The sequence below is a fragment of the Sus scrofa genome, chromosome 1 (genome assembly GCF_054392235.1).
Source record: "Sus scrofa isolate SSC_HxYL_T2T_F1_AM1 chromosome 1, Sscrofa_HxYL_maternal_Yorkshire_Landrace_v2.0, whole genome shotgun sequence".
NCBI classification, from domain to species: Eukaryota; Metazoa; Chordata; class Mammalia; order Artiodactyla; family Suidae; genus Sus; species Sus scrofa.
In genome coordinates, this window is record NC_139383.1 from 265745775 (window position 1) to 265765158 (window position 19384).

Genomic DNA, 19384 nt, shown 5'->3' on the forward strand with positions numbered 1-19384 from the left:
TAGAGGGAACAGAGCGAGCAAAGGCTCGAGAGCTGGAAGGCTGCTGAGCTGGGGAGTCCACACTGGGTCTTTGTAGGTGACTAGGGGAGGGTGTGGGTGTGGACGGACTGATGGGGATGCTCTGGACCCAGGGTGAGAAGGGAGCTGCAAGGGTGGGGCCGTGGGCTGCGGAGTCCCAGGTGCTAAGGGTCCTCTCCCTCACCCACCCCTCCAGATGGCATTATCAAGCCTCGGACCCAAAGAGGGTCCAGGCTGGCTTCTCCCAACAGTCTGTATGTCTGTCTATCTTCCAGGGCCCTCAGGGACCCCAGGGGCCAATTGGCCCCCCAGGAGAGATGGGACCCCAGGTGAGTGCTGAGGACCCTTCTTCATCCCTTGGTATCAGCCCCTCCCGACTCTCGTCCTCAGGGGTCCCTGTCCTGTGTGCTTCAGGGACTGCTGGGGAGACGCCCTGGCAGAGAGGGTGGAACCACCACGAGGCCATAGGGTAAGGGGCTGGGCCCCCAGGCCCAGGGGCAGCGGGTGGGATGCAGGGGTGCCCACCGACTTTTCGGCACCACGGAAGGCAGCAAGGCCCCCTGCCCCCACCCTGCTGGGACTTCACCCCGACACAGAGGTTTAGCTGCAGTCCTCTGAAGGTCATGCAGCAAGGGGCTTGGAAGGGGCCTCAGACACCTCCTCTAGAGGAGAAAACAGAGCCCCAGGGTTGATGCAGTTGGCCGTGGCCATGCCAGGGTGATAACTCAGGATCCCTCCCGCTCTTGTCATCCTGGCCTGGCTGCAGGGAGAAGGGCGGGAATCCCTCAGCCCTGAATGCAGCATCCGCTGGCTTCCTCCCCTGGTGTTATGTGAATCATGAAATTTTCCTCCCCATGCTTGCCAACAGGCTCCTAATGCGGTAAACCACACTCCCAGGGAGGGAGAGGGCTCCAGCAGCCTCTGGGTAGCCCTGCGGCCGGGCAGCTTGGGCCCAACCACCCGCCTCTGCCTAGTCCCAGCTCCAAGCTCCCAGGAGGCTACAGCCTGCACTCAGCTCTGTGTCTCTCATGCTGTGTGACCTCGGGCACGTTCCTTGCCCCCTCTGAGCCTGTCTCAGTTACCTCCTCCCTTACAACCAGGGGCCAGCCACTGCTCTAGAAGGAACCAATGGCATTTTCTTGCAGGGGCCACCAGGTGCAGTGGGAGAGCCAGGCCTTCCTGGGGAAGCTGGGATGAAGGTAAGGCGGGATGAAAGAAAAGAAAAATGGCCTGTTGAAACCAGCTCCCAGCTGGCGGCCGTGTCCTCTCCTCGGAAGAGAAACGGGCCTTTCTTGTGCCTAGGATAATGGGGTCTCTGTACTTCTGGCTGGGGAGCATGGCCTGGCCGTGGCCACAGCGGATGGCCCGGCCTGCCCGGAGCCCCCGCCTCGGTCCCCCTGCCTGGCAGTGTTTTCTCTGGCACCTGCCCCACGCTGGGGCAGCCGTCCCTCCTGGCCTCCTGAGATACCATCTGCATTTCAGTGCAGGTGCCCCTCATTACCTGCTGGGAAACAGGCGCCCATTGATCGCTGGGCTCTGAGGAGAGCCCCCTCCCCGCTCTGCTGGTGGAAGAGAATCTGCCCTCTGTGCAGCCCCCGAGACCTGGGACTGTCAGGCTTGACTTAGTTCCAGGATCCTTTGATCAAATGATGCAGGAAACCATCCCACATGTAAAACAGATAGAAATGGGATGGTTCTGGTTGGGCAGGGGGCTGGGGGCTCAGAGCTCAGCCTCCTCCAGAAACCAGCAGGGAGAGAGTATAGCTTGGCAGTCCCCACATAAGGAAGACCCTTCTGGGGAGTTCCCGTTGTGGCTCAGCGGTAACAAACCCGACTAGTATCCATGAGGATGTGGGTTCAATCCCTGGCCTCACTCAGTGGGTTAAGGATCCGGCATGGCTGTGAGCGGTGGCATAGGTCGCAGATGTGGCTCGGATCCTGCGTTGCTGTGGCTGTAGTGTAGGCCAGCAGCTGTGGCTCCAACTTAAAGAGATGAAAGAAAGAAAGATGGAGTTCCCATTGTGGTGCAGAGGAAATGAATCTGACTAGGAACCATGACGTTGAAGGTTTGATCCCTGGCCTTGCTCAGTGGGTTAAGGATCCTTGCTCAGTGGGTTAAGCATTGCCGTGAGCTGTGGTGTAGGTTGCAGACGTGGCTTGGATCATGCGTTGCTGTGGCTGTGGTGTAGGCCAGCAGCTATAGCTCCGATTAGACCCCTAGCCTGGGAACCTCCATATGCCGCGGGTGCGGCCCTAGAAAAAGACAGGAAAAAAGGCACTTAGAGCAGCACTACATAAGTCTGAGCTGGGGTGGGGGCGGGGTGGTGGTTCTGGCATTCCCAGGACCCACTGGGAACAGGGGGCTCTGGCTGGCAGTTTACAGTCTCTTTGGTCCCAGGAAAGAAAGAGCTTCCCTGGCTCCACCCCCTTACTTCCCCCAAATCAGAACTTGCCAGAACAAGAAGGTGGGGTAAGGGCCAGGGCTGGTCCTACCCCATCCCCATGGACTTGTGTTTGGCTTCTCCTAGGGTGACCTTGGGCCTCTGGGCACCCCTGGAGAGCAGGGCCTCATTGGGCAGCGGGTAAGTCGAAGCAAATTCACTCTCCCTGGAAAGCATCCCCCTGGGTGGAGGGAAGGGCTTTACTTGGCCTCCCTGAGCCTTAGTTTCCTCAGCTGCAGAAACAGACCTTGAACCTCTGCTCCCTCGGCAGTTCAGCCTTTCCACAATGCAGAGGTGCTCCTCAGAGAAAAGCATTCTGTGGTCAAAATGTTTGAGAGTCTTCATGCTCAGTGTTCCCTTTTACACATTAGTAATAGTGTTTTCAAGGCACTGAGAAGACCTGCAACCAAGAAATTGGGAGTTGGGAGGGGTATTAATCCAGAGTCTCCAAACTTATTAGACCTCGGAGTGCTTCTATGGAAAAACACCTGTTATCATCCTGAAAACTGTTCCATGGAAGGTTATCCTTCCCTTTACCAAAAGAAACCCACAGGGCTTGGCTTCCTCTGAGAGGTTTTGCGATGCTTCTCTATCTACCTCTCTGCACTCTGTGCCTGGTTTACCAGGTCCCTGCCTGAATATGGACTGTGGGGTGCAGTGACGGATACAGAGCAGGCATCCTCTAGCACCTCATTGACAGGAAAGGTGAGGTCCAGGAATGAGGAGGGGTTAGTGTGGGGGCCTCTGTTCGTGGAGGCGTCAGGCCTCCAATCCAACTTCTCATCTTTCCCTTTTTCCAAAGCCTCATGCACCCCCTGCCCAAAGTTAACAGAGGTTCTGCAAATTGAGCTAAGACAAAGAATGAGAGCAGAAGGCCACAGGGCAAGAGAGGATGAGCGTGGCGCTTGAAGCCTTGAGATGGTAGTCTCATTGTCCACGAGGGTTGAGCAGTACAGTTTCTTAGAGTGCTGTGTTAAGAAAGATCCTGAGGCTCCATCTGGGATATTGGGAAAGAGAATGATGGGCACTCACTTGACACCCACTCTGTGCCAGGTACTTCCCAGCAGTGAGTAATAGAAGGCCTTGCCTTTGTGGAGCCACATTCTCGTAGATCAATTAGTGATGTCTGCCATGGGTACAAGCAGGATGAAATACACACCTGTCATGTCTTTGCCATCCCTGCATCTGATGACTTCTGAGGCTCTTTCCAGCTCAGATACTGACTATGAAAAAGCAGAGACAGACACGGACTTAATCTGATAGCCATTTACAGAACTGAGGCATCCAGGGGCACCTCTGGAGCTAGAAAGGCAAGCAGGGAACCTGTTGAAGGTCAGATGGGGATTCAGGACCATGGTATCATTCCCAGATTTGCTGGCAAGAATGTTGGAGAGATGGCCTCACTTTCCTCATGTGAGAAATGGGATTCCACGAAGGCCTTCTACGAGGGCTCCCTCTGATTCTGGGAATAATACATCTAGTGGAGTATATTACTAGATGCTTATACTACGTTTCAGAGGAACTCTTAAAGGAAGTGTAGCCCCATTTTCAGATGAGGAAATAGACACCCATGGGGGCTAAGGAGTTTGCTTGTGGCCACACCACCAGTGAGGGGGAAGCCCAGTGCACCCATCAAGGTCTATCTGATATCGAAGCTTTTCTCAACCCCTAGGCTGCACCCCCTCCCCATTGCAAGCCACCCGTCCAGCACGGCTCAGTTACCAGCACTTTCTAACTCGTGTAGCCCCTACCCCAGCCCACCCTGCGGACTGAACAGGCTGGGCCTTAGGGGTCTGCTCCACTGTTTACTAGCTATGCCAGGCATTCCAGGACCCTACTACCTGGAGATCAGGGGTTGGAGTCTTGCCCCAGGGAGGGGAGGAAATAAAAGCATGCCAGGGCCCGCTCCCCAGTAATGCCTCCTCATTCTTCCCGCTGCCCTTTCCAGGGAGAGCCAGGCCTCGAGGGTGACAGTGGCCCTGCAGGACCTGATGGACTGAAGGTAAGTGTCCTTCTGGTGCAGAGCCTCAGGAGAAGGGAATGTTCTAGAACTGCCTTCTACCTCTGCCCCTACTGTCCTTCCATCTAAGACCTAAGTGTCTCCCCAGTAGCATCACATTCCCATCAGCTCTGAGATCAGACCTCTGGCTCCCAAGGGGAGCAGGTCGGGTGAGGGTGAGTCCTGCCCAGCATCCACCCCCTACCCAGCTCAGGCAGGACCAGGGACCCTCCCTCCCTTCCACTCCTTGCTGCTGCTGCCCGTTTTTTTGTTTGTTTGTTTGTTTTTGTCATTTTGCCTTTTTCTAGGGCCGCTTCCGCGGCATATGGAGGTTCCCAGGCTAGGGGTCCAATCAGAGCTGTAGTTGCCGGCCTACGCCAGAGCCACAGCAACATGGGATCCAAGCCATGTCTGCGACCCACACCACAGCTCCGGGCAACGCCGGTTCCTTAACCCACTGAGCAAGGCCAGGGACCAAACCCACAACCTCATGGTTCCTAGTCGGATTTGTTAAACCACAGCGCCATGACGGGAACTCCTGCTGCTGCCCTTCTTGAAACTGCAGTTTCTATTGGCCCAGGGAGGTACCTGAACCCCTGCTCTGTGCCAGGCCCAGAGCCAGCAGCTTTGCTATCTATTATCTTCCAAACATCCTAAAAGCTCTGAATAGTGATGACTACCCATGACCCATGAGCCACTATTTGCAGAGGACTAGTCACAGAGGTATCAGGTGCTATGCTGAGCCCTTTGTATGTATCACCTCCATCAACGCTGGGGGGTAAATTCTGTCTTTGGCTGAGCAGCCTGAGCCTCAGAGAGGTTAAGCAACTTGTCCAAGGACACACTGCTAGGAGTTCCTGTCATGGCTCAGCGGAAATGAATCTGCCTAGTATCCATGAGGATACAGGTTCAATCCCTGGCCTCGCTCAGTGGGTCAAAGATCTGGGGTTGCCGTGAGCTGTGGTGTAGGTTGCAGACGCAGCTCAGATCCTGTGTAGCTGTGGCTCTGGCGTAGACTGGCGACTACAGCTCCGATTGGACCCCTAGCCTGGGAACCTCCATATGCCATGGGTGCGGCCAAAAAGACAAAGAAAAAAAAAGGATACATTGCTAGTTACTGGTACAGCCAGGACCCAAGTCTTGGCTACCTCTCTGCACTATGCACCCATTCTAAAGGTGAAAAAACTGAGGCTCAGGCTGATGTCTATTCACCCAGAGTCTATGACTGTGAGTGGAAAATGCAAAATGCAAACCCAGGGCTCTCTGGCATCTGTGTACATGGGCCTCTCTCAGCCCTGCCACATTCCATAAATTCATCTGTCAGCCACAGATGCTGGGGCCTGAGGGAGACACCAGGGCTCCCCTGAACCCAGGGCAGGTGGGCATTGCTCTCTGACTTACCAGCCACACCTCTAGCCCAGACCTGTCCTTGGCCTCCAGCCCTGGCCTAGGCCTAGACCATTAGGTGGGTTTCCCCCAGCCCAGAATCCTAAGTGCCACATCCCAGGATTCCTTTTGTCACCCTCCATGTGACCTCAGATAAGCACCCCTCTTTTCTGGGCATCCATTACTCCATCCCCAGACCTCCATCCCCTGGAGGTCCTGCTTTCCCAGGATGCCTTGGTAACAGGCCCCTGGCTGGCAAGGTCAAGAGCATCCCTCGTCAGCTATCTGTCTACCCCCTCTCCCCTCCAGCCCTGCTGCATCTGAGAGTATAACCAGTACTGGCTCAGGAGCCCCGGAGCACTTGATGGCTCGCCACACCCTTTGCCAAGTGCCTGCTTGAGTGGTGATGATGCTGACGAAGCCTCTAGCTAAAATGCTTTGTGCCCTCATCATGCTGGTGTCACCTGCCTTTAGAGTGTTCCACGAGTTAACCCCCTTAACCCTGCCAGCATCCCTCTGTGCCCGATTCATTACCTTCCCTACTTGACAGGGGAGGAAACTGAGACACAGCGTGTGGGCCCCTCCACTTCGGAGCAGCCACGTTTCTTCTTCTTGGAATCTTTGCTGAGGGGGTGGGGGGGGTCTTCTGGGCTCGGGTGCCTCACCCATTCTTTCCTGCTCACCTGTCCTTGGCTCCTTGGTCCTGGCTGCTTCCTCTTTCACTACCCTAGACCTTGGGTCAAAGTGATCGCGCAGACGTACGGCGTCCTCCTGGGTCCTCGCAGGCATCTGAGAGAGAATCTGTTTCCATGATGATATTTGTCCAAGAATCACCTTCATGGTGAAAACAACCTCTTGGTGCACAGCACTTTACAGTTTATGCTGATTCTCTCTTTTGAGTTTGCGGAGAGCCCACTGATGGTGGCAACGGAGGCGGGGGCTCTTAGGAATAGCTAAGCTTTATCCAGCCCTCGTGCACCAGAAGCTATGCTAAGCTGTTTACATGGATTATCTCTTTCAACCTCCTGTAGTAACCCTTTGGTGCTTGTTTTGCCAATGAGGAAACTTGCCCAGGTCATGCAACTAATGAGAGGTGGCTGCAAGATTTGAAACCAGGGGTGAGCGAGGTACGGTCCCCTGAGCAGAGAACCTTGGAATTAGAAGGAACCAGACCCCAGCGTCTCCCCAAACTCTGCCGCAGACTCACAGGCAGTGTTGGGACATCTCTGCTTCTCTCTGGGCCTCAGTTTCCCCATCTGTAAATAGCGAGGGTTGAGCTGGGCAACTTTGTAAGGCCCCTCTGAGCACTGGCAGATGTCCTGGGTTCAGGGATGCCGCAGGCCTTCCCTCAGAGCCCATTTTGCATGGGATCGACCAGGACGCCACCACAGCTGTGCGGGACCCCAGGCTGGGGGGCAGGTGGGGTCTGGAGAGTCCCTGGAGCCGGCGCCCTTGCAGGGCCCAGACTGGGGTCCCTCACTGAAAACCAGCCCAGCCACCTGGAACAGGCTGCCTGCCTCTGAGAACTGGGAGAGAAGGTGGCCAGGATGGCAGGCTGGAAGGGCAATCCTAGAGCCAAGAGAGTCTGCAGGAGGGCCATCAGGGCCAGCCCTGTCTCCATGCCAGGCTGGGCCCGGAAGCCAAGAATGTCAGGGGGAAGTGACCTCAGAAGCCCACCTGTCCGTGCTTTCCTGGTGCCCAGATCTGCTCTGCATGAGCTGGCGCCTCAGCTTGGAGCTGCCCTCCCCCATCTGTGTCATCTCGGGACCCCTCTTATTGGGAAGTCCTTCCGGACTGGAGCTGGAAACTGCCCTAGCAGACCTGTACCCCAGCCTCCTGCACCCCAAGCTCGGGCCCCCGCAAGACAGGCCCAAGGGGTGTGTTCTCAGCCGTCCGGTTCCCAGGTGCCGGCCCCGTGCCCTGTGCATCCTGCTTTTTCTCCTGTACACACACCAGTTTGTCGGCGTCCCTCGTTAAGCCTGGTGCCAGAAAACCCAACTGGCCAAGACACTCTGCTTCTCCATGCCTGCTCCCCCGCCCGCCCCTTCCTCTTATCCATGACTTCATAGCCTCTCCCTGGGAGCCTCTCTGGGACAGTGACAGCTCAGCCACCTGCAGCCTGGCCACAGGTCCCGGGGGAGGTGGCCTTCTAACTGGTGCTGCCCTGTTCCTTAGCACCCACTGCCCAGGCTGCATCCCTCGCACCTGCTCTGCCAACACGGGCAAGAGCCCGTGCCCCATCCTGGCACAGCCTAGCTGGCCGGAATGGAGCCTGAGCACAGCAAGTGCTATGTACACACTCTCCTGCCATCCCTTCAATGGAGGAAGCGCTCTGCTGCCAGCGGGAATGAGAGCCGCGCAGAGTAGACAGCAGTGGAGCGCGTACTGCAGTAAATAGAGTGAGACATTAAAAAAAAAAAAAAAAAAAAAAAGACGGAAACATGCGATTCAATTGGATTCTGCTTTAAAGCTGAATTTACTAACTTCATCGCTTTGGCACAGTTGTTTCACTGCTCTGAACCTGGTATGTAGCCATTGCAGCTATTACCTTTTACTTATGATTGTAAACTGTTTTGTGTAAGCAAGGCTTGAAAATGCAACTCAGAAACATGGAAAGAGTTTGTTCCAGGAGGCAGAATTGGGTGAATTTTTTTCCTTTATCAAACTTTCTTTCAGCGTCTCAAGTCTCTCCTCCTCCCAATGCGTCTGCAGTGTTGGGAAGAAGTCACCCCAGTTCCCCAGCCTGCCCCTTTGCTGCGGACTCTGTGGGGTGGGCGTGGTCAGGGTCCTCGAAGCAGCTCCCCCCCACAGCGCGGACGTGGACACTTGAAACTGTCCCATCCTGCGTGTTCTCTGTGCCAGCCTGAGCCTTGTGGCAGAGCCATCGGGGGAATCCAGGGACTGGTCGGCTTTGGACATCCAAATGGAGCCCTGAGACTTGGCGCCTCTGATTGGTGACTAATTTATTCTCTCTGTCTCCCCCCTCCCCCAATGCCTTTCCAACCCAGGGGGACAGGGGTGACCCCGGGCCTGATGGTGAACATGGCGAGAAGGGCCAGGAGGGACTGAAGGGCGAGGACGGCCCCCCTGGCCCCCCTGGCATCACTGGCGTCCAGGTGAGTGTGCACGGCTGTGTGCCAGTGCTTGGGGCTCCTGGGTGTGAATAACACTCACGCCTGTGCAGGCAGTTGGGTGGGAGGTCTTTTGACGGCGGTCACCTGAGTGTCCTGTGCTGTGATCCTTCCTTCACCTGACAGTTTCCCAGAGAAGCACTCTGATCACGTCCCTCCCCGTCTCCGCATCCCCCTGGCTCCTGAGTGCCCACAGCAATAACAATCACTCTCCTTGGTCTGGCGGCGCGCCCTACACAAACCTGGCCCCTGCTGAGCTCACTTTGCCCACCCCCCGCATTCAGCCACACTTAGCAGGAGAGGCCCCACTCTCCATCAGTAACTTACCTGTGACCTTCCACTTGCCCGTGCCCTCCCTGGGTCACACCCTTGGTAGGATGATGGATTTGGAAGACTGCGTGCTGAAATCACTTTGAGTCCCAAAGTTCTAGGTGATGAAAATTTTGAGTATCATGACGATGGCATGGGCAGCACGTGTGGCAGAAATAGCCCGGACTACAGTCCCAAAGGCTGGGTTCTGGCTCAAGCACCCGCTGACGGTGTGACTTGGGGCACATCACTGCCTCTCTCTGAGCCTTGTTTTTTTTTTTTTCATCTAAAGAGCGGATGAAATTTTGGATAGGAAAGAACATCTTAAGAGGCACCAGAAATATAAAAGGTTGTCTTTATGAAGTTGGAGGAGGAAATGAGTGGAACATGGTGGTGTTGGTGATGGTGTTGGTACTGGTGGTGCTGATGGTGGTGGTGGTGGTAGAGATGGTGGTAGTGATGATGGTGGTGCCGATGATAATGGGGGTGGCGGTAGTGATGATGGTGATGGCAGTGATGGTGGTGGTGGTTCAGTGTGGCGGTGATGGTGGTGGGGATGGTGATGATGGGGATGGTGGTGCTGATGGTGGTAGTAGAGATGGTGGTGGTGGTGGTGGTGTTTGTGTGGTGGTGGCGGTGGTGGTGTTTGTGTGGTGGTGCTGATGATAATGGGGATGGTAGTAGTGGTGACAGTAGCAGTGACGGTGATGGTGGTGGTTAGTGCGGTGGTGATGGTGGTGCTGTTGATGATGGGGGAAGTAGTGGTGATGGTAGCAGGGATGCTGATGGTGGCGGTGGTGCTACTGGTGGTGGAGATGGAGATGTCAGTGGCAGTGGCGTGACGGTGGCAGTGGTGATGGGGATAGTGTCGGTGGCAGCAGCGTTAATGTCCGTATTTTTCCATTGCTGTCAATTCTCACGTACTGGAACTGGAAAGCGGTTCACACAATGGCCAGACTGAGCGTGTGTCAGGTGATGCAGGTGATGCGAGGCTTGTATTTGAGTGTCTTTAGCATCCGGGCTGCGGGACAAGAATCTCCCACTCTGTGGCCTGGAAACATTGGAGTATTTAAAAATAGAATTTTATGAGCCATCAGGGCCTTTCCAGAAATACATCTATATGGACGGGGCCCAGCAAATGTCTTCATTCTGGCCCCGCAGGCTCCCTGGATGCCCCAGCCCTTACTCAGGATTTCCCACACCACAGGGATGTTCCCAGCTGGAGAGGGCCTGTCAGAACAAGTGGCCGGCCGGCTGCCCTGTCCTGCGGGAGACTCCCTGGCTCTGTACTGAATTCTTTGTCACTGACTCACTTCTCCTCTGACAAGGGATCAGCCACTGCAATCACCTCAGTCTGCTGGCACATTCCTCCAGCCCCTGTAAATCATGATTCACCGTTGCCCAAACAGAACCAGCCTAGGACAGGGGTGTCCCAGAAAGTAAGACTCCACATTTCATCCTTACTAGCTGGGTGACCTGAAGACAGGGGCTTTGTATCGCTGAGTCTGTTTCTTGAGCTCTAACATGGGATGGAATAATCCCTTCCTCCCAGCCCTGTGGCCAGAGTTGGATGACATGTGATGCCGAGAGTGGACACAGTGCCTGGCCCATGACTGAAACCATGACGATTGTTAGTATTTAATTACTGGACGGGCAAAAGGCCTTGAGCTTGTCAAGGCCAATGCTCTCTGGTAGAAACAGACTATGAGCTACGTGTGTAATATAAAAGTTTCTCTTAAATTCCCATTGTGGCTCAGTGGGTTGAGAACCCAACATAGTGTCCGTAAGGATGTGGGTTCAATCCCTGGCTTCACTCAGCGGGCTAAGGATCTGGCATTGCTACAAGCTGCAGTGTAGGTCACAGATGTGGCTTGGAGCTGGTACGGCACCTCCAGTTTGACCCCTAGCCCAAGAACTTCCCTGTATTGCAGGTGGCTGTAAAAAGAAAGGGAAAAAAAAGTTTGTCATAGTTACATTTTTAAAACATGAAAAGAAATAGGTGAGGAGTTCCCATCGTGGCTCAGCGGTTGGCGAACCCGACTAGCATCCATGAGGCTGCAGGTTTGATCCCTGGCCTCGCTTAGTGGGTTGAGGATCCAGCATTGCTGTGAGCTGTGCTGTAGGTCACAGAGGCAGCTCGGATCCCCAGTTGCTGTGGCTGTGGTGTAGGCTGGCGGCTATAGCTCCGATGGGAACCCTGGCCTGGGAACCTCCATATGCCACAAGTGCGGCCCTTAAAAGGCAAAAAGACCAAAAGGAAAAAAGAAAAAAAAAGAAACAGGTGAAATTCATTTTATTAATATTTTTAACACAGTACATCCAACATACTAACGTATCAACATGTAACCAACATAAAAAATCATTAATCAGATATTTTGCCTTTTGTACTTTTTTGGTACTAAGTCTTTGAAACCATGTGTGTAATTTACACTTAAAGCACATCTCAATTTAGATCCTAAACTTTCATTGGAAATACTTGAAATTTTAGATTTCGGAAAATATACAGTCCTATCCCAAGTTGCTCCCAAATGTAGACTTTCATCCCAAGTTGTTCCAAAAATGTTGTTTTCCAGTCACTGAATTACCATTTTTTAAAATTTAATTTTAAGTTAATTGATTGATTAAAAATACAGTTTCCGGAGTTCCCGTCATGGCTCAGTGGTTAATGAATCCAACTTGGAACCATGAAGCGGTGGGTTCAATCCCTGGCCTCGCTCAGTGGGTTAAGGATCCAGTGTTGCCATGAACTGTGGTGTAGGTCGTAAACACAGCTTGGATCCCTCATTGCTGTGACTCTGGAGTAGGCTGGCAGCTACAGCTCCGATTAGACCCCTAGCCTGGGAACCTCCGTATGCCTGGAAAAAGACAAAAAAAAAAAAAAAAAAAATCCAGTTTCCTCAATCACAGTAGCCACATTTGAAATGCTCAGCAGCCATGTGTGGCTTGGAACCACCATATTGGACAGTGCAAGCCTAGTTCAAGACCTTCATATTAGTGTTGGGTCAACTGAGGCACAGAGAATGCAAGGGACTTGTCCAGGGTCACGTGAGGATTCAAGTACCAGGTCCTTCCAGGGCTGCTGCTCTTCCTGCCCTTCCTTCATCACAGTCAGTGCTTCCTCTTAGCATGCAATGTCTAGTCCATAAGGAGACCCTCACCTCCCTCATGCTACAGCATATGCCTCTGTTGATGAAGCCAAGGAATGAAATCAAACCATCTCTTCAGTGCTTACCAAAAACATAGATATTTTTCCCAGCTCACTTTGAGGTTTAGGCCTTGAGGACACTGTCCTGTGCAGGCAGTCTGGGTGTCCTTTCCAAGTCAGAAACACCATCTATCCTACAACCTACATCCCAGCCCAGCGTACGTAGCCCAGGGTCAGGACTCTCTTCTCTCATTCTTGCTCTCTCATCTCTTACACTCACACACACACACTTACATACACTCACTAACCCCCAGTGAACAGAGTTTCCCTGACAACTGTGTAGACAAAGCCAAATGCACCCCCCTCCCCAGGGGAGAGAAGATTTTTGGGGTACCTGTGGGGGAGGGGGACAGAGTGGCCTCTCAGAAGGCGCGGCCTGGGTACCCCAGCTGGAGAGTAGAGAGCAGCTGACCTTCCTGGCACAAAGGGCCACTCTGGGGAGCCCCTCCAGCCTCAACCCCTCAGGGAAGGGGCCCCGGCTGTGGGACATGGCCTCAGGGATTGTCAGAAGGGACACGCAGCATCCCAGAGATGAGGGAAGACCTAGGAAACTCCTCCTGTCGCCTTTCATCAGGAGGCACCCTGGACTTGGAATCAGACAGATCTGCAGTTGAAGCAGGGCTCTGCCCTGGCCCAGCAGGACCTGGGCCAGTGGCTTCACCTTTGGGAACTTAGGCTGTTCCCATCTCCAGGAGGGATTCTGAATCCGTTCTAAGGATCGGGGTGGCTGGGAGGGTGGCACAGCACCTAGCTCAGGGCAGACAGCTGCTCCCACTGAGACAGCCTGGGCACCGGCAGTAACCATGACAACAGCGACTTATCGAGCACATACAATGGGCCAAGCACCTCACAAGGATGCTACTGCATCACCAGGTTGAATCCTCAGCTCTCTGAGGCAGACACGACCCCCGCCCCCACTTTGCAAAGATCACAGGAAGCTAGGTCATGTTCAAGGTCACCCAGTGCAGAATCAGTTTGAACCCAGGTGGTCTGCCTGCCGAGCGAGCGCTCCAGTGTTCCGTGGATCCGCCTTCCTCTTCTCTCATCCTTCTCTCTCTTTCCCTCCTTTCCCTTTCAGGGTCCTGAAGGAAAACCAGGGAAGCAAGGCGAGAAGGGCCGGACAGGAGCCAAGGTAGGATCCTCCCTCCCCCTGCCCTGATCTGCCATGTCCCTGCCCCCATCTGCGGGGGGCCCGGTGACAGCCTGTCTCTCCTCCACTGCAGGGTGCCAAGGGCTACCAAGGACAGCTGGGTGAGATGGGCGTCCCTGGAGACCCCGGACCCCCTGGCACCCCAGGCCCCAAAGGGTCCCGGGGCAGCCTGGGACCAACGGTGAGAACTCTCTGGGTGGGTGGGGTGGAGGTCAGGCATGGAGCAGAGGGGCCAAGGGCAGAGAGGAAAGTATTGCCCACCTCACCTCTCTGCTCAACACCTGTGTGCATCACCTCAGCCCCTTCTGTATGATGAAGCCCTTCCTATAGACGCCCCAGCCCCTCTCCCTGGAAAAGCACATACAACACAGTATTTCTAGCAATTGGGAGTGGTCTGTGGGTCTTCTGAGAGCCTTTATAAACCCTGATTAGGAAGCCTGCTCTTGGGGTATAGAGGTGGGACCAAACCCTTCTAGTGCTGTTACTGAACAAGGAGTTTTGGAGTTCCTGTCGTAGCGCGGCGGAAACAAATCCAACTAGGCACCATGAGGTTTCGGGATCGATCCCTGGCCTCACTCAGTGGGTTAAGGATCCGGCGTTGCCGGGAGCTGTGGTGTGGGTCGCAGACGTGGCTCAGATCCTGCATTGCTGTGGCTGTGGTGTAGGTCAGCAGCTGCAGCCCTGATTGGACCCCTAGCCTGGGAACCTCCATGTGCTGCAGGTGAAGTCCTAAAAAGCAAAAAAACCAAAAACAACAACAACAACAAAAAGGAGTTTTCCTGTTAGAAATAGATTCATGACGGTCGGGGGGAAGCTGCTGCAGATGCCTGGATGACTCTGAGGGTGGCCCCAGCCCATTGCTGACCTGCCCTCAAGGAAGGGCCCCTGACGGGGTTTGATTGCTGCATGGGGGAGGAGGACCCCAAGAGGAAGCGAGGGAGGAGGCGGGTGAGGGTGATGCAGTGTCTCTGAGCTGCCCTTATGTGCAGATCAACAGCTTTGATGGTCTGTGGCATTTGCAATATTTCATGGTGCCAATGCTCCCGCGGTGGCTGATTTCAAGCTGCCAACGTGATGTCACTGGGAGGGGCTGCGCAGGAGAGCTCCACTCGCTGGTCTGGTATCCATGGGTTCCGCATCCTTGTGGGGTCCTGGACCAGTCCCCTGTGGGTCCTGGCTCTTGAGGGGTGGCTGTATTTCCGCCACGTTGATTCAGTAGCAGAAATAACCTTGTAAGCATAGGTAATAGTGAAATGTAGCAAAATAATTAGGAAGGGATGAGTTTTGAGTATTAATTATCTTCGTTTTTAATATCATTGATGTAACTGTAAGTTCATATAATTGAATTTATAACATGGTTCGCTTTCATAGTGGGCTCACAAAATGGGGGGAACTTTAGCAGTTGGCTCATGTGAACCACTGGAGCTGGAAGGAGGACGGGCTGGGGTGGGGGAGTGCTCTGGAGAGATGGGGACAGATGCCACTTGCTGTCCATCTCACTCCCCGGCCTGGGTGCTGGGCAGAGTAGACGTGCCAGGCTCCTGGGCTGAACTGGGCTGGAGCCTGAGGGAGGGACGGTGCCCGCGTTCCCACGGTGAGAGCCAACGTGCATCTTCTCCTCCTGTAGGGTGCTCCAGGACGGATGGGGGCCCAAGGAGAACCAGGACTGGCTGGTTACGATGTAAGGAAATCTCCCCTCCCCCTCCTGGAACTCTGCCCTGCAGGCCTGGACTCAGGTCTGCCTGGGCCACTGTCCCCACCTCCTCCCAGCTGAGGGCCAGCCCTCGGGCCACTGAAGATCCATGGTCTCCCTCGCCCCAGGGAGCCCCCGGGGCCCAGAGACCAGGGTGGGCTTGAGGACAGCCAGTGGGCTGGGCAGGGGTGGGGTGGATGGAGAGACCCCCCCCATCCCCGGCCCTTCGCCCCGTCCTTCCTTCCCGTGGTGGGAGCCACGCATGCCTGGTATCTGAGCTTCACAGCTGCGCTCTGTGGAAGGGGAGGGTCTTATCCCTTTTTGCATCCAAATTGGCAGCCCCCTGGCGCCCCTTTAGAGGAGAGGCAGCTAAGCCAAACCCAAGTTACACATCTGGGAGACCAGGCCTCAGAGAGCCACGGAGCTTGCTCAGGAAGGGAAACTGAGGCTGGGGGAGGCCAAAGAATGTCTGTGCCATTCTGCCAGCTCGTTAAGTTTGAAAGTGGGATCCAGTGTCTAAAAGAGATACAGCAGGGAGGGAGAGGAGGGGAGCTCGAGGAGCACAGAAGAGGGAGAGGGCAGCGGGTTCGGGAACTGGAGAGAGGCTGCTGGGAGCCACGGCTCTCGGGCCTCAGGCATTTTGCCCCTGCCCCTGCCCCTGCCCCTGTGGGACACAGCTGGTTCTCCTGAGATCTGACATCTGGTCCCAGGTCTGCTCCAAGTTGGTGTGAGCAGAGACTTCGACCATCCAAGCGGACACAGCCCTTGGAGGTGTGTCTGGGGCTATCACGGCACATTTGGGAGGCCAGGGTCCAGCGAAGCACAGGGTCTGCTCAGAGTCACACAGCAAGTTGGTACAGAGCCAGGACCCCATTGCACAGCTCAGAGCATCTCCATCTCTGAGTCTGTGTCCTTCATCACTTGTGCCTCCCAACTCCTCACTCCCCCATGCTCTCACCTCCTGCAGGGTCACAAGGGCATCATGGGACCCCTCGGACCCCCTGGACCAAAGGGCGAAAAGGTGGGTTTCCGCTTCTGGGTGGCAGCTGCTTTCTCATATCCGGGGCTGGCAGGAGCGAGCCCCTGGACCACTGTGGCTGGACAAGCATGGGAAGTTCATGGCAGGCTCACCCCTGCTCACACCTTGGCCAGCCGGGAGGCCAGTGTTAGCCTGACCTTGCCAGGCAGGCAGGAGCCCATTAGATCTACACTCAACACAGGTGTATTGGGTGTCGTCTCGGAACGGAAATGGACATTGTCCTGCCTCCTGGGGGTTTCCAGTCGAGCAGGGAAAATGGACAGCAGTCATGTAATGAGGCCCTGTTGTCACCTATGTGAATGTGGGCAGCGAAGCCTCGCTCCTAATTAGGTTACCCAGAGAGATCCGTGGCGGGGCTTAGCATGTAGAGTGACAAGCACAAGCATTTCAAAGCCAGGAAGGAAGGAATGGCCCAAGCAGAGGGCAGGCGTGTCCGTTTCCCACACCTTGGCCCCCGACTCAATAGAAGACAGGAGTTGGTAGAAGGAAGCTTGCTGATCACTGCGTCCTGTCCACTATGCAGGTGGGAACTTGGTGGGCTGGGGTCTGAGGGTCACGTGCCAAGGCAATGCCAAGCTTCGTTGGTGGCTCGGAGGCCCGCCTTCTTTTCCTCCCTCTTCCCCTGGAGGCTCAGCTGGACCGCCTCCTCTCCTGCCCACCCCCTGCTCCCCAGCTCGCCTTTCTTTTGCCGAGTCAGCTCCCCACTAACTACATCCCACTGCTGGCTGAATCACCCTGGCCTGGCTTGGCCCTTTCCTCCCGCTTGCAGAAGAACAGATCAGCAATCAGAGCTGGCCGCAGGCTCTGACACATCCCACAGGAAGCTGCAAAAAGTGTCGCTCAGGACCCCGAGTCCCTCCTCAGCCCTCAGAGTCGGCCCCGGGCCGGTGCAGGAAGGGTTAACGCGGAGCCTGGAACAAGAGGGTGCCAGCCCCAGAAGCAGTCCTTGAGGCTGCTGAAAATTGGACCCCAGCCCCAACTCTGCCCTCAGGCTACCGGGGCCTTGGACAGAACCCCAGGATTCCCTGAGCCTTGATTGTCTCATCTGTTAAGTGGGTGGGCACTTCATCACACACGAGGTACCCACGAGGCTAAGCAGGACAGTGTGGAGATGTCAGCCAGAGGCCCTTTCTGACTTAGAAGCTATTATTGTGAATTCAGTCATTCATCAGCTCACCAACAGGTATGTGTGGATTTATTACGATTTATTTAGTATGTTCTCAACCCTGAGCTAGGGGCTGTGGAGTGAAACCCTAAGGAGATCAAAACTAAAGTCATATGAGTCAATAGCCAACCAATCACAGCTGGATGGAGCTGGGAGGGGATAGAGCAGGTTCCCGGGGGAGACCCCGGAAGCAAAGCTCCTTTCCCAGGATTTCACCAAAATCCATGACACCCTGACTTCACAGGTGGGGAAACTGGGTCTCTACGATGCTTTAGGATCAGTAGGGGGTGTGCGTGTGCTGGGTCCAGGATTCAGACTCTGGCTGATGCCAGGCCTTGTTTTTCCAGCCAGAAATAGACACTTAGATGAGCCGAGTTGCCGTTCGGCTTGGAACTTCCCTGTGGGACCCGTGTCTGTCTCTCGAGTTGGTGGCCACGGGGGTTGGTGAGATGGACTGAGGCTCTGAGAACAAGGAGAAAGGTGGGGAATGGGAGGCCTCCACCAACTTCCTGGTGCTAAAAGATGCATCCCCAAACCACAGCCACATGTAAGGGGACAGAGGGAGATCTCTAGAGCTGGCTTTTGGCCTAGACATCCCCTTGATTCTTGTGGGGCCTTAGTTTCCTTTCTTCCCTGGGCCTCAGTTTCTCCATCTGTGAAATGGGACCCATGGTCATAGTAGCATGGGGGAGCTGTATTGGTTCCACGAAACAATGTATGAAACATACCTCCTGAAGGTCCTGCCACATAGAACACACTAGATTAACACTGCCCCCTCTCCAAGAGCCCCCCCCCCCCCCCCCCCGCCGCCCAGTGTGGCTGTCTCCCTTTACAGCAGGATGGAGCCCTGGAAACCGAGAGCCATAGAGCGTGATTGGAGAGGAGAGGGAATTCCCACTCCTCGGCCCCCCGCCCCGGGTACAGCTGGTTCTAGGCCTCGGGCCGAGTCCCTCCTGCCTTTGGTCTCTGCCCACAGGAGCCACAGAGGCCCTGGGCCAAGGCACACAGCCGCCAGCCCCCTGGATTGCTTCAGGTCTGGGACAGGCTCCAGCGCCCAGGACGGCTCCCCTCTCTCCTATCTCTCCAGCCTCCCCTTCTATCCCCGCTGACAGCAAGGGGGCTCGGAGGTGCCCGGCTTGAGCTCCCTGCCCAGAATGCACCCCTACGTGAGGTGACACTAGTTGCCTGGGGCTGGTACATTCTGCCACTTGTTGTTCTGCTTACAGTTTCCTTGTAGCTGGCATGTGGTGTCCAGCCCCCTGTCCTTCGGCTGGACCAGGACCCAGGACCCAGGGTGGCTTGCCATGGCCCAGGGACCTTCAGCTCTAAGCCCTGCTCCTCCCCAAGTCTCTCTGACCACCTCTGTGCCGCACGTCCTCCCTGCTGTTATTATTATCAACAATAGCTGTTTCTAACGAACCCCTACTCTGTGCAGTAACGTGCCTTTCCTCCCTGGGTCCTTGGAGCCGCACTGCGAGGCATGACAGTCTTGTTTGGCAGATAGGAAACTGTCTTATGAACAAGACCCTGGGGCTGATTGGCTGCTGAGTGCCACCTGGGCCAGCCCAGGGTCTTCTCTGGGGCTCCCATGGAGAATAGGAGGCTCTGGAGTTCCCATCATGGCTCAGTGGTAACGAACCCGACTAGGCTCCATGAAGATACGGGTTCGATCCCTGGCCTCACTCAGTGGGTTAAGGATCCAGCGTTGCCATGAACTGTGGTGTAGGTCGTAGAGGCGACTTAGATCCCTCTTTGCTGGGGCATTAGGCTGGCAGTTGCTGCTCTCATTCAACCCCTAGCCTGGGAACTTCCATAGGCTGTGGGTATGGCTCTAAAAAGCAAAAAGAA

General features: G+C 55.2%; 1 protein-coding gene across 10 annotated transcripts in view; it reads left to right on the forward strand.

Moving 5' to 3' along the window:
• The window catches only part of COL27A1 (collagen type XXVII alpha 1 chain), a 155378-nt gene that overhangs the window by 110303 nt on the left and 25691 nt on the right, over positions 1–19384 (forward strand). For 9 of the 10 annotated variants that reach the window (XM_021067868.2, XM_084993608.1, XM_013993785.3 and 6 more), the window contains 9 exons: positions 294–347; positions 1164–1217; positions 2547–2600; positions 4408–4461; positions 8853–8960; positions 13568–13621; positions 13713–13820; positions 15267–15320; positions 16300–16353. In XM_021067868.2, the coding sequence (XP_020923527.2) occupies positions 294–347; positions 1164–1217; positions 2547–2600; positions 4408–4461; positions 8853–8960; positions 13568–13621; positions 13713–13820; positions 15267–15320; positions 16300–16353 (594 nt within the window). Of the gene's footprint in view, positions 1–293; positions 348–1163; positions 1218–2546; positions 2601–4407; positions 4462–8852; positions 8961–13567; positions 13622–13712; positions 13821–15266; positions 15321–16299; positions 16354–19384 lie in introns of those variants that run through there. The other variant, XR_014825904.1, reaches the window with a different exon arrangement.